Here is a 13,664-nt window from a genome sequence, read left to right as displayed (position 1 = left end):
TGAAAAGGAAGTGGTAGGAGAAAAGGATGGAGAAGAAGTAAGAAAAGATTCATCCCGAGAAATCCTTGGAGAAGACCCAATTCCACCTCCACCAACTAGTGTCTACAAACCTAAACCTCCATATCCTAGAGCCTTAAGAGCCCCTAAGAAAGAAAAAGAAAAAGTTAAGCTGAAAGAGTTGATTGATCAGTTAAATGTGAAATTACCTTTCATAGAAGCTTGTGCTATGATTCCTGCTTTAAGAAAATACATGAAGGGTATTCTAACAAATTCTTTAACTCTTGAAGAAGGTGTTATGATGATAACCCATGAATGTAGTTCTATCTTGCAAAGCCGAATCCCTGAAAAGAAAAATGATCCTGGAAGCTTTGTACTTTCATGCACCATCAATGATGTAGCTTTTGAGCGTGCTCTCTGTGATTTAGGTTCTAGCATAAACATGATGCCTCTTTCAGTAGCAAAACATTTAGGACATCACACTTTCAAGCCCACTAAAATTTCTTTAGTATTAGCTGATCGTTCTGTTAGACAACCAGTAGGTATCCTAGTAGATGTTCCCGTCGAAATCGAAAAATGTTCCATACCCACCGATTTCGTAGTTCTAGAACTAGAAAAGAACCTAAGGATCCACTTATTCTTGAACGACCATTCCTATCTACAGTCGGAGCCATAATCAATGTTCCTGAAGGAAAAATTGACCTTCATCTGGCCGGCCTAGTTATGCAATTTGACATGAACAAAAGTTTCGATAAACCAACTTTGGATGGCAAAATTTGTTGGGTTGATGAGTTAGACGGAATTATTGAGGAAGCCTATGAAGATCTGCTTTTAGACGACCCTTTAAGTGTCACGCTTTCACCCGCAAAAGATGAACGCAATTTCCTTGAAGAAATTTCAAGTGAGTGCACACGTAGGCTTGATAAATCCGAAACTTATAGGAAACCTCTAAACTATCTAGATCTTAAGGACCAAACAAACATTCCTACACCTCCTAAAGACACTGCCGCAGCAATTAATGATCCTTGGAGCGAGCTTAAAGCCCCTAAATTCGAGCTTAAACCTCTTCCCGTCGGAATTAAGTACGCTTTCCTTGGACCAAATTCTACTTATCCTGTCAAAATAAACTCTGGTTTGACGGAAGAAGAAACCACAATGCTGTTGACTGAGCTGAGAAAGCATAGAAAAGCCTTAGGATATTCACTTGATGACATACCTGGAATCTCTCCAGATTTTTGTATGCACAAGATAAATCTAGAGGATAATGCTAAAAACTCAATCGAAAGTCAAAGGAGACTAAACCCTAATCTCATGGATGTTGTCAAGAAGGAGATTATGAAGCTTTTAGAAGCTGGAATAATCTTTCTTATCTCAGATAGCACTTGGGTTAGCCCAGTTCATGTTGTTCCAAAGAAAGGAGGAGTCACTGTCATTAAAAATGATAAAGATGAAATGATCGCTACAAGAACAGTAACTGGACATCGTATGTGCATCGATTACCGGAAACTGAACGCAGCAACTAGGAAAGATCATTTTCCACTTCCCTTCATAGATCAAATGCTAGAAAGATTAGCTAATCACCCCTACTATTGCTTCCTTGATGGATACTCCGGATTTTTCCAAATTCCTATTCGCCCGGAGGATCAAGAAAAAACGATGTTCACTTGTCCATATGGCACGTTTGCTTACAGACGTATGCCTTTTGGATTGTGTAATGCACCTGCTACCTTCCAGCGATGCATGATGTCGATCTTCACAGATTTTATTGAGGATTTCATGGAAGTGTTCATGGACGATTTCTCTGTCTATGGATCTTCTTTTGAAAAATGCCTAGGCAATCTTGGTAAAGTTCTGCAAAGATGTGAAGATAAGCACTTAGTATTAAATTGGGAAAAATGTCACTTCATGGTACAAGACGGAATCGTGCTTGGGCACAGAATTTCCGGAAAAGGTATTGAAGTTGACAAAGCTAAAATCGAAGTCATGACCAGCCTACAACCACCCACAAACGTAAAAGGCATCCGTAGTTTCTTAGGACACACAGGATTTTATAGGTGATTCATAAAAGATTTTTCTCAAATAGCTAGACCTCTTACGCGTTTGCTTTGCAAGGAAACGAACTTCGAGTTCGATGATGAGTGCTTAGCCGCGTTTCATAAGATCAAACAAGCCCTTGTTTCCGCTCTAGTCGTGCAAGCACCTGATTGGGAACTCCCATTCGAAATCATGTGCGATGCAAGTGACTATGCAGTCGGAGCAGTGCTTGGCCAACGAAAAGATAAGAAACTGCACGTAATCTACTACGCAAGCAGAACTCTAGATGAAGCTCAATGCAATTATGCTACAACAGAGAAAGAACTTCTAGTTGTCGTATTTGCATTTGAGAAATTCCGTTCTTATCTCGTAAGATCTAAGGTTATAGTTCATACTGATCATGCTGCAATCAAGTATTTAATGTCTAAGAAAGACGATAAACCTCGGTTGATAAGATGGATCCTCCTACTGCAAGAATTCGATATCGAAATTCGAGATCGGAAAGGAGCAGATAATGGAGTTGCAGACCATCTTTCATGAATTCGAGTTGAAGAAAGATTGCCCTTAAATGACAGTTTGCCTGAAGAAAACATCTATGCAATAGATACTACCCCCCAATGCCAATACCGCACCACCACGTCCTCTAATGCGACGAGCAGATGCTTTCAACACCCCATGGTTTAGGCACATAGCGAATTACTTAGCAACCGATGTAGAACCACCACAATTCTTTGGTTATAGGAAGAAAAGGTTTCTAAAAGACATAAGACATTATTTTTGGGATGAACCCTATCTCTATAAGAGATGTGCTGATGGGTTATTCCGAAGATGCGTGGCTGAAGAAGAGATGGAAGGAATCTTATTCGGATGCCATAGCTCGTCTTACGCAGGACACTTTGCAACCTTCAAAACCGCTTCAAAGATCTTACAAGCTGGTTTTTGGTGGCCTACTTTGTTCAAAGATACTCAAGATTATATATCGCGATGCGATAAATGCCAAAGGATGGGCAACATAAGTAAAAGGAATGAAATGCCTCAAAATTTTATTCTCAAAGTCAAAATTTTCGATGTTTGGGGAATAGATTTTATGGGACCCTTTCCTACTTCTTTTGGAAACCAATACATCTTAGTAGCAGTAGACTACGTCTCTAAGTGGGTTGAAGCAGTCGCTAGCCCCACAAATGATGCGAAAGTTGTCATGAAGCTGTTTAAATCTGTTATATTCCCGCGTTTTGGAGTTCCTAGAATTGTGATAAGCGACGGAGGATCGCATTTCATCAACAGAGTTTTCGAGAATCTTCTTAGAAAGAATGGAGTTACACATAAAGTTGCTTCACCATACCATCCCCAAACCAGCGGTCAAGTAGAGATCTCAAACAGAGAAATCAAGTCGATTTTGCAGAAAACAATTGCAGTTCATCGCAAGGATTGGTCTACAAAGCTTGACGACGCATTATGGGCGTATCGAACAGCATTCAAGACACCATTAGGAACAACACCATTCAATCTAGTTTATGGAAAAGCATGTCACCTTCCAGTAGAACTCGAGTATAAGGCGCAATGGGCTATCAAGGAGATGAACATGAATATGAAAACAGTTGGAGAAAGAAGACTACTTCAACTTCACGAGTTAGAAGAAATCCGACACAATGCTTACGAAAACTCAAAGATCTACAAGGAGAAGACTAAAGCATATCATGATAAAAAGATCATTCATAGAACTTTTGCTCCTAACGATAAGGTACTTCTTTTCAATTCTCGTCTTAAGCTTTTTCCAGGAAAATTAAGTTCAAGATGGTCAGGGCCCTTCACAATACAGGAAGTCAAGCCATATGGAGCCATTGTCCTGTGGGACAGAACCGGAAACTCATTTACAGTGAATGGACAGCGTGTAAAGCCATACATGGCTGAAGAAAGAGAAGACGAGAGAGAAGTGATGTTTTTGATTGATCCATCATCGGCCAATGATGAGATCAAGGAGTGTCACGACCCCGGTTAAGTCTAATCGAGCAACAATGTCAAGCTAATGACTTGAAACAAGCGCTTAGTGGGAGGCAACCCACTTGGTATTTTATCTATTTCCCTTTGACCTTTATTTTCTATTTCCATTGCTTTGTTTCTGTTTCATTTAAATTCAGGTTTTCAATAAGGAAGAACAAATACAAAGGGCGAGCAGTACTCTCCAGCACGATAAGTTCACTTAAACATTTCAACTTTTCTATTTTCTTTACCATTTTTCCAAGATTTATCACACTGAGGACAGTGTGAAATAAGTCTGGGGGAGGATGTTCATCCGTTACTAATGAAATTTGATTTGTTTTGAGTTTGTTTTGGACACATAAAATTTTTCAAAAAGTTTTTTTTTTCCAAAATGTTTTTCAAAAATTGTTTTCAAAAATGTTTTTCAAAAAGTTTTCAAACCAGGAACACAGTAAACATTACTATGATGAATTAGACCAGTGTGCTTCTACGCTATTTCCTCGTTTTTTGCTCTTTTGTGATTTAGGCCTAGACTAGGCGGTAGCTAAGTACTTGCATTACGAAATCCCACCAGAGGACTTCTATTCATGGAGATTCTTTCTGACAGGATATACTAGCTCATTTAATCTGGACTTAATTTTGACTTAATTTTCTCATTAAAGCGTTAGATCAGGGAAACGAATCATACATTCAGGACTCCTTTACCCTTTTACCACTCTTTGTTGATCCTGAATGGCTAGTTTATCTTTAGCTAGTTCCCCACCGAACCTAACCTCTTTCAAACCACATGCATTCTTTTTTTCATTGTTCTATATGCAGACATGTGCAAAAACGTCGGAGAGAAAGAGGATCAACGCGGTTTTCAGTCACTGAAGACGGAGACCTGCGATTTCATTGGAATAATTCAACAAAAGGAGATAATTCAGTTTGCCTCTGAAAAACTTCAAAATCTTGGTACAATTTCGTCCCTTAGACTTTCTCTCTATTAAAGGTTGCTTCCTCTTTTCGAAAAAAAAAAAAAAAAAAGAAGGGAGAGGAAATTTAAAACCTTAGAGAGTCTAGGAGGATCGAATTTTATACTTGAGACAAGCTTGAGTTCGATTATATAGAGTTTTGGAGATTATCTTTATGATTCCCGGAAAAGATCTAAGTCTGGGGGAACAGCTGTTTACAACAAAGGAGGAAGATTATGCAACAACATTTGGCAAGGAGAAGTGACTGAAAATCTGCGGTCATCAACAGGTCCGTCTCTCTCTTGCGGTTTTGCATAATATCTAGCATCCTCCATATTCTTCAGGTAACCCTAAACACCTAAGCTCCACCACTTAAATAGCCTTTAACGTTAAACGCCGTCTACCCTGAATAATGTCTTTGATGAGAACTCACAATATATTTAATGAATGTAGAGAGCTAGTTGACTGGAAGTTAGATCTAAGTGTGTAGATTTTCGCATGACGGATTAACGGACTAGTTTGCTTGTATTTTGGTGATAATTTTCTAGACTAGATCCAATTAGATATTTCACGATAAGTTATGGTTTAGAAGGACGGTCACTGAGATATTGTTTAGTTCCTGCGATTTTTCAAAATTTTCTTTCCTGACTTAAGTTTGTTTGAGGAGAAACAAAAAGGTAAGTCTGGGGGAGTTGATAACACCGTATTTTGACCACTTTTATGGATTATAATTATGTCTTATGCAGGTGTTTTAACTCTGTTTTCAATGTTTTAGAGTTTCAAAAGACTTTACAGGAAACTTGGGCAAAAGATATGCAATTTGGAACAAATGAGCAATTTTGGATAAATGCAGACCGTCAGAAGTATGACAAGCGATGAAGACCTTCTCACCGTCTGATCACCCCCAAAATTTGAGACAGCATAGAGGATCCAACCAGCTTTCTAATGCACTTAGTTTGGAGACAATCCAACGGTTAGATCTTCAGATACTTCCGATGCAAGAATGACAGAAAATGCAGTTCCGGAAGAGAGCAAGTGCCGGGACCGCGGCCAACACCCATTTTCCCGCGGGTAGAGCCACCGCGACCGCGGACTTTGGTCTTTCACTTTCCCGACGACTTAATTAAAGCCCAGATCAATTCCCTTCGTTATTTTTGAAGCCATAAGTGTCCAGAACCACCCCAGAAGCTATAAATACCCCCTTTAGGTCATTCCTAAAGGTGTGGAGACGACATAAGATAGAAAGAGAGAGAGATTTCGTGTGGGTGCCTCAAAAACCCTAGATGGCCGCCGCTTTTGAAGGAGGAGCCGTCGAGGAGAGCATCATCGCGCCTCCACCTGCGATTCCGTTCTTCGTTCTTCTTCCCCGTTTTCTTTAATTTCCTGCAACTTTCAATACTCTGTGATGATTGTTTACAATATGTTTGAGTAGTTACCCAGTTGGGTTTAAAGGGATTATTCAAAGGGAATTTCATGTGTCTTTGCTTATGAATCGATAGATTTAGGATTTATAATCTTCTAGATGTTCTTCGTTTGCCTTTAATCTTACTGCGTGATTCTTTGTTGGCCACTTAGAAGCCGATCTGATATGATATGTTGCGAAAGCTTTCATTGATTGTCTGAACTAGGGTGAAACGAGCAATTCTTCTATAGGAGTGGAAACCTAGCTGTAGTTGAGTTGTGAATATTGATGAGTCTTGTCCTGCTATTGCATCTTCTCCCTTCCAGAATCAGAGTGGAAACCTACTGATTAGGGTTGCGAGAGATAGTTGTTTAGTGCTGCGAAAGTAGGCTATTCATACTTCCGTGCCTCGAGTTCTAGAACATACGTAGTTGATTACCTTTATCACTTGTTTAAAATCGACATAGCCAAGTCCTTGAACCCCTGCGAAATACCCTTGAGCCCCAACGTTTTTCTTTAATTGCTTACAACCTTAGATTTCCATTCTGCCTTTCATTCGCTTTTACTTGCTTCAATTCGCCTCTTGTTTAATCGCTTTCTAATTGCTTTACCTGCTTTCGTTTTCCAATTGCCTTTACTTTCTTTGCTTTCTAGTTTAGATTTAGTGACAACCAAAACCCAAAACCAAAACCAAAACCTGTTTAGTTCTAATCTGATTTAAGCGTTGCAGTGAATTCGTACTGAAACAACTAAGTCTCTGTGGATCGATACCCTAAGTACTACAGCGCACATCTGTGCACTTGCAGACATTTAGGGGTTATAAATTTAAAACCTGAAGCTTAGTAAAACGAAAACAACCAACCTCGTTTACAAACTCGCATCAAAGCCCACGACAATTCCAGCTCAAAAGACCTATAGGATAGTCGGTGGATCTTCCTGATCCACCTTTGACTGATCTCTCTTGACACACTTGGCTGAGATCACTCCAACTTCGTCTGAATTTCTTTTACCCGCAGAATTCCCCTCCCTACTCGCTTCGACTTCCTTACTCAGACCTTCAGTATCTTTGAGCATCGTTTCTTCTCTTCTCTTTGACGACTGTGGTCTGCGTCTGAACTTCTTCTTTGTGCTACTTGTCCCGTAAGAACTAGCCCCAGAGGTGCCAATCCTAAAACTCGTAGAACAGTCCACTAATGAAGATTCAGCAGTTTCTTGAGATGTGCCACTCCATGTTATTCTAGCATCTCCCGGGTTGGAACCCGCTCGTATAGCCACATCCATCAGCTTCTCACCTTTATTACTAACACCATTATTTTCAGTAAATTGGAACACTAACCCCTTCCCGTGATTCACATCCGTAGTAATAACAGGTGCAGGTTCAAGTCTTAACAGGGTTTTTTGCTTCAAGAGATCACCATCTAGATCCTCAATCGACTGCCTTACTCTTTGTTCCCTAGCTTTTCTTTCGTTTGGGTCTTGGACCTGCAAATATTGCCTCATGACATCTAAAACATCTTTGCTAATTTTAGATCGCCCAGTTCTTGCATCCAGACCAACCTGTTCATCAGTGAGAACACCAAACAGAGGATCATCAGGTAGTAACGGTGTGCTCTGTTTTTTCTGTAAGGGCAGGGCATCAATAGTCTTTTCTATCTCTAGTTTATGTTTGTTCAGTGAATTCCAGGGACATCGAGACTTCTCGTGAGTGAGCCGTTGGCATTGGAAACATCTTTTCCTGACCCTCTCATACTCGATGGGAATCTTAACGACTTTACCATCTGGCAGTTGAACGGTTTTATAATTCCTCAGCGGTTGTGAGACATCGAATAAGACCCTTACTCTGACAAAACCACTACTTTGAGGCTTCTCAGGGTCGAAAGCCATCTCCACGACTTGTCCAATTTCCTCAGCTATCTCCATAATAGTCACCTCCGTATAGAAGTTAACTGGGATCTCATACAGCCATATCCAGACCGGAAGAATCATAAGATAGTCATTAGGGAGCTCCTCGATCAATCTTTCCAAAACCACGCTCCAGTCATCTTGAGTATAGACCTCAACCTTCAGAATCTTCTCTATATCTTCCTCATACTTGAAGAAGAATTGAAACCTGTCTCGCGACAAGGCCACTCCTCTTACCTTGCCCACCAAGTTAAAGGCTCTTGGCAGATCCCATATCAGATTCTTCATATTTTGACACTCAGGGTAAGCATCCGACCCATTATGCTCATAGCATTCCTCTCCCTAGATCTATACTTCTGATGGTTTGACAGAATCAGAGGTTTATCTTCGTTTATAGTCATCGACTTGAGAGCTCTGTTTAACTCAAAATCCATGGGAAGCAGCACTTCTTAGGCTAAGAACACAGCCGTCAAGGAAGTATAACCACAAAAAACACTGTGTAGATCTTGTGGAAACTAGGGCTACCACATAAAGTTGTAAAACTTGCCAAAAACCCACTCTCAAAAAGAGGAAAGTTTCCTAAGCCGGCAGAAAACGATGATATCTCCGGAGATTTTGCCTATAAAAATAGGAGGTCGAAGACTCTAATAGATTAAGAGAGTTCTAAGCGAAAAAATCGTCTATTAAATTTCCAATACTTTTAGGTTAGACAGATCGGTTTTAATTTAAATAACCTAGTTTTAATTTAATTTGATTTCGGTTTACCTTTGCAATTCCTACAAAGAAAAATAAAACGAGGGAAAAATGCCAATGATCAAGAAACTAGAATCGCCAAGTGAAACAAAAGGCAAAGAATTAAACACCACACAAGCTGAAACAGAGGCTATGAGAAAACAGATTAAACCGAGTGAAAGAAGACTTATAAATACAGAAATCTCTATGAAAACAGATTAACTTGCATTAACCGTTCTAAGCCGGTTATCATGAGTAGTCCTTTTTATCAAACAACAACACAAAGAGCATCCCTGCATCAGCATCCAACAAGTTACATGATTTGGGGACTGCAAGAACAACATCAAACCACTCAACCTTTCCTCAAATCTCAAGTCTTTTCCGTCTTTCAAGTGCAATCTCTGCACACCAAATCAAATTTTCTAATTGATAGCCATCACACTCCTCCCAAAAAACCACCAATTTTCCACCGTAATCCACCATTCTACAACCCTCACCTTTCAATGCTCCAAATAAGGCAAGCCTTCAACACCTTTCAATGCTCCAAATAAGTTAACCTTAAAGTCATACCAACTGAACAGCACACAATTCAAAAAGAACAAGATGTTGTCTATCTCGCAATACCTATAATATTTTAAAAAACTTGTTGGAGGTGAAAACTGCACCCCTAGATTTTTTCAGTTACAAACCGAGTTCGAAAAGTGTAAGCCTGGTTAACAACGACAGAGTACCGAGATACTGGGCCGAGTAAGCTCGTGGGCCGACCTAGGCCCATTAGGGTGAAGTTGGTGGAAACTTCATAAAGGAACAAGGAAATTTACTTTCGACGTAGAGAAAAGGAAACTCTCAAGGAAATCCCACATCAAAAGGAGAAGGAAAGTCCAAATTAGACCGACTATATTCGCAAATAAAGGGGGACAAGAATCAACACCCAAAGACACTAAAAAACCATAAGAGACAAAGAGATTAAGAGCTAAGATATTAAAGGCACCTCATTTCTAAGTCCAAGTCCGTTTATAATTATCTTATAAGCGAACTCAGTTGTAATTTTTTGGTCTGATATTAATAAAACTAATCAAACCGAACTTCGATATAGATTACTATTTTACCCCTTTGTGTGATATTACATATCAACAAAACCATATATAGTTAAAACATCTTACCGGGTTCCATCTAATTTCCTTGGGATTGTAAACATATCACTTATCAATCTTATCCCCAAAGAGGTAGAATTTTCCTTTTAGTCCTAAGCTTTTGAGTACACTTCCTTCACGTATCTCCACACTAGGGTTCTGTAGGGAGCTCCAAGTTTGTGTCTTTGGATCAAACACTTCAATCCAGTTCATGCAACTGTGATGGCAACCTCATTCTACATATATTTCCATCAAGTAAGCTAACTGTGGATGAGGAGCTCCGGTCCACCGCATGCTTGTAGCTTGGTGCCATGTGTGAGACTTACAATCCATGACAGAGACTCTAGAAGAAGGCATGTCAATGTCCCCGCCAGTTTTTTTTAGATATTGGAGCCAAAAGCGACGAGATTCGACGACAAATGAGCATGAGCAGAATTGGGAGATAGGATTGAGACCAAAAGATTGGCACTTGACTTCTTCTTCTTCTTCTTCGTTGTAATGTTAGGTATACGACAGAGAGTGAACCAGCAAGGGTTAAGGTTATGAGGGAACCGTAAGACCACATAGAGACAGCTCTCGGTGTGGCCTAGGAGAGATCGGGTCTTATAAAACTCCGATGAAGCTATGAGTGATTGTAATCTCTTGGAGACGAGGGAAAGAGTCGGGTAGTATAATATTGAGACGTGTGTGATGCATCTCAATAACAAATCATTGGGAAGTGAAATATTTGGGATCGATTCCGTCGTCTTCCTCTTCTTCTCAGGGCTTGACATCAAGACTTTGATCAAACTTCAGATTTTCTTCTACTTCTCCTCGGACTGCGCAGAACAGAGTCAAGAGGTTAGGGTTTTTCAGTTTAGAGACAATTTGGAAGTTTTTTAAAGTTAAATATGTAGAGCTTGTATCAATTGACCAGAAAAAATAAAGCTTGGAACACGGTTCATTGATTGAATCTGGTACACAAAATTGTTTAGTTGTTGGGTTAGCCAGTGGAGAGTTATGAAAATTTTTTTTTTTTTTTTTTGAATTGAATATAAAATTTTATTTAAACCCAAAAAAGGCGTTTTTACAACATAGGCGTTACAAGAAATTGATAGTAGACAGAGTGTTATGAATATTATGTAAAAGAATTGTTTAATTGTGTCCAGAACTAGAGCTGAAGAGCATTCTCAAACCTTTTATCACCCAAATCTCGGATTGATGATAGCCTGCTACAAATCTATTTTTCAATAAATTTGATCATTTTTTTATGAAAGAGTTGCAGTATCTTCATGATTACGTCCATTCCTTGTAAGAATGTAATGTTCTGTATGTCTTATTCAACATAGTTACAAGGTTATCAATAGTATAAAAGAGAATCAATCAGGAGTAATGAGAGATGATTTACAGGGATATGATTGAGGATTTACAGAAATGTGATTGAAGAATCACAGAGATATGAAGAAATTATAGATTGATATGGTTTCCTATATTGCTTGTGCTATCACTCCCCCACAGTCGCAACATGAGGTGTCTGAATGTTGAGGCTGGACCGAAAGTCCTTCAAAGAGTGTTGTCTGAAGACATTTGTTAAATATATCAGCATATTGGTGAGATGATGGAACATGAAAATATGTACTTCTCCCAAGAAAAATTTTTGTCTGACAAAGTGAATGTAGATTTCAATATGTTTTGTCCGTTGGTGATTTACTGGGTTGTGTGCCATGCAGACTGAGCTGACGTTGTCGTATTAAACGATAGTCGTCTGTGATGGCTGAGAGTGAAGCTCTAGAAGAAGATTTCAAAGCCAACATATTTCAGCAACGACGTTGGCCACATCTTGGTATTCTGCCTCAGCACTAGAGTGTGAGATTTTCGGTTGTCGTTTTGATGACCAAGAGATGAGATTGGGCCGAGATAGATGGCATATCTAGGAGTGGAGCGGCATGTTGTGGGGCAGCCACTCCAATCAGCATCAGAATATTTGTGATCTGCATATCAGAAGATTTGTAAATTTGGAGACCATGTTCAAGTGTATCTTGAATGTACCGTAAGATACGTTTGAGAGCAGTAAGGTGTGGTTCCCACGGGTCATGCTTGAATAAACAGATTTGTTGGACTGCATAAGTGATGTCCGGTCTAGTAATAGTGAGGTATTGCAGAACACTAGAAAGGCTTCGATAAGAAGTGAAGTCAGCAACTGATGGTCCTTTGTCGGCAGCAAGCTTTGATTTGTTGTCAACTAGTGTGAGACTTGGCTTGTAATTTGATATTCCAGCTCAATGAAGAATGTTAATTTCATATTGATTTTGCAATAAATGAACTCCTTCATTGTTACTATGCCGTGATCCCAAGGAAGTGGAGAAACATACCAAGGTCTGTCATAGAAAATTCACCAGCAAGTGATTTTATGATGCATTGTAAGAGGTCTCTTGTGGAAGCTGTGAGAAAGATATCATCCACACATGTAAAAGAAGATACACCATATATTTTCCCTGTCGATAAATAAACAAAGAGGGATCACATTTGCTGTTAGTGAATCCAATGCATAAGATATAATGAAAGAACCGCCGAAACCATGCACAAGGGAGCCTTTTTCAGGCCGTAACGATTTTTTGAGAAGCCGGATGGTTGGTGCATGTAAACCATCTCTTCAAGATCGTCATGTTAAAACACGTTCTGGACATCTAATTGATGAAGTGTCCAATCACGTCCAAGGGCGAGATGAATAACTTGGCGGATTTTGGCAGGTTTTACTACCAGACTGTACGTCTCATTGCAGTCAACTCATGGAGTTTGTGACTTGACGTTTGCCACCAGTCGTGCTTTGTAACAAGCCAAAGAACCATATGCATGAAAAATTATGCCTGAAAAGCCACATAGAACACATAATGTTAACTCCGAGAGGCCGAGGAACTAAGTCCCACGTCCCACGTCCCACATTTAATAGGAGCACCATGGTCCGTGTGCATAGCTGGTCGACAGTTTGGATCATTTAAAGCATAGTTATGACTTTTTGGAAGAGGTGAAATTGAATTAACAGCAAGGGAGAAATGTTGTTTTGGTTTGACTATACCATGGTTGCTTCTGGTAAATATTTGGTGTTGGGGTATTGGTTGAATCTGGGTTTGTTGTGGTTATATTGGTGGAGGATTTTGGACAAGTGGGGCATGTGAAGGTGGTGGTATGATAGATGGGGCACTTGGCATCGTCGTTGGAGTTGGAATAGGATGTTCAAACAATATTCAAAAGATGGGACTTTCAGTGTTGGAGTCAAGAAATTCAAAGGAAGTGTTAGAGATAGATGGTTTAGAAAAAGGAAAAACTTCTTCCTCAAAGACAACATGCCGAGAGATATTTATTTTAAGGCTGTGAATGTCTAGAGATTGATATCCTCGGTGATGAGAGGGATAACCAAGGAAAATGCAAGTTGTCGATCTAGGAGCTAGTTTGTGAAGTGAAGTGGCTAGAAGGTTGGGATAACAAAGGAACCCAAAAGCACTAAGATGGGAGTAAGTGGCGAATTTTTGAAATAGAGTAGTGAAAGAAATT

The 13,664-nt window shown here is 39.6% G+C and overlaps 1 protein-coding gene and 1 pseudogene across 1 annotated transcript; both read right to left on the bottom strand.

Moving 5' to 3' along the window:
- Window positions 1–7,278: 7,278 nt before the first annotated feature.
- On the bottom strand, window positions 7,279–8,556 carry LOC112083138. The gene has a single exon (XM_024150869.1). It carries the CDS (start codon window positions 8,554–8,556, stop codon window positions 7,279–7,281), a length of 1,278 nt encoding a protein of 425 aa, XP_024006637.1.
- A 693-nt stretch (window positions 8,557–9,249) lies between these two features.
- Window positions 9,250–10,906, bottom strand: LOC18010780 (annotated as a pseudogene).
- Window positions 10,907–13,664: the final 2,758 nt, after the last annotated feature.

Source organism: Eutrema salsugineum, unplaced genomic scaffold (assembly GCF_000478725.1).
Source record: "Eutrema salsugineum unplaced genomic scaffold, Eutsalg1_0 scaffold_7, whole genome shotgun sequence".
NCBI lineage: Eukaryota > Viridiplantae > Streptophyta > Magnoliopsida > Brassicales > Brassicaceae > Eutrema > Eutrema salsugineum.
The sequence above is the reverse complement of the archived record's forward strand: the minus strand, read 5'-3'. Positions and strand labels throughout refer to the sequence as shown.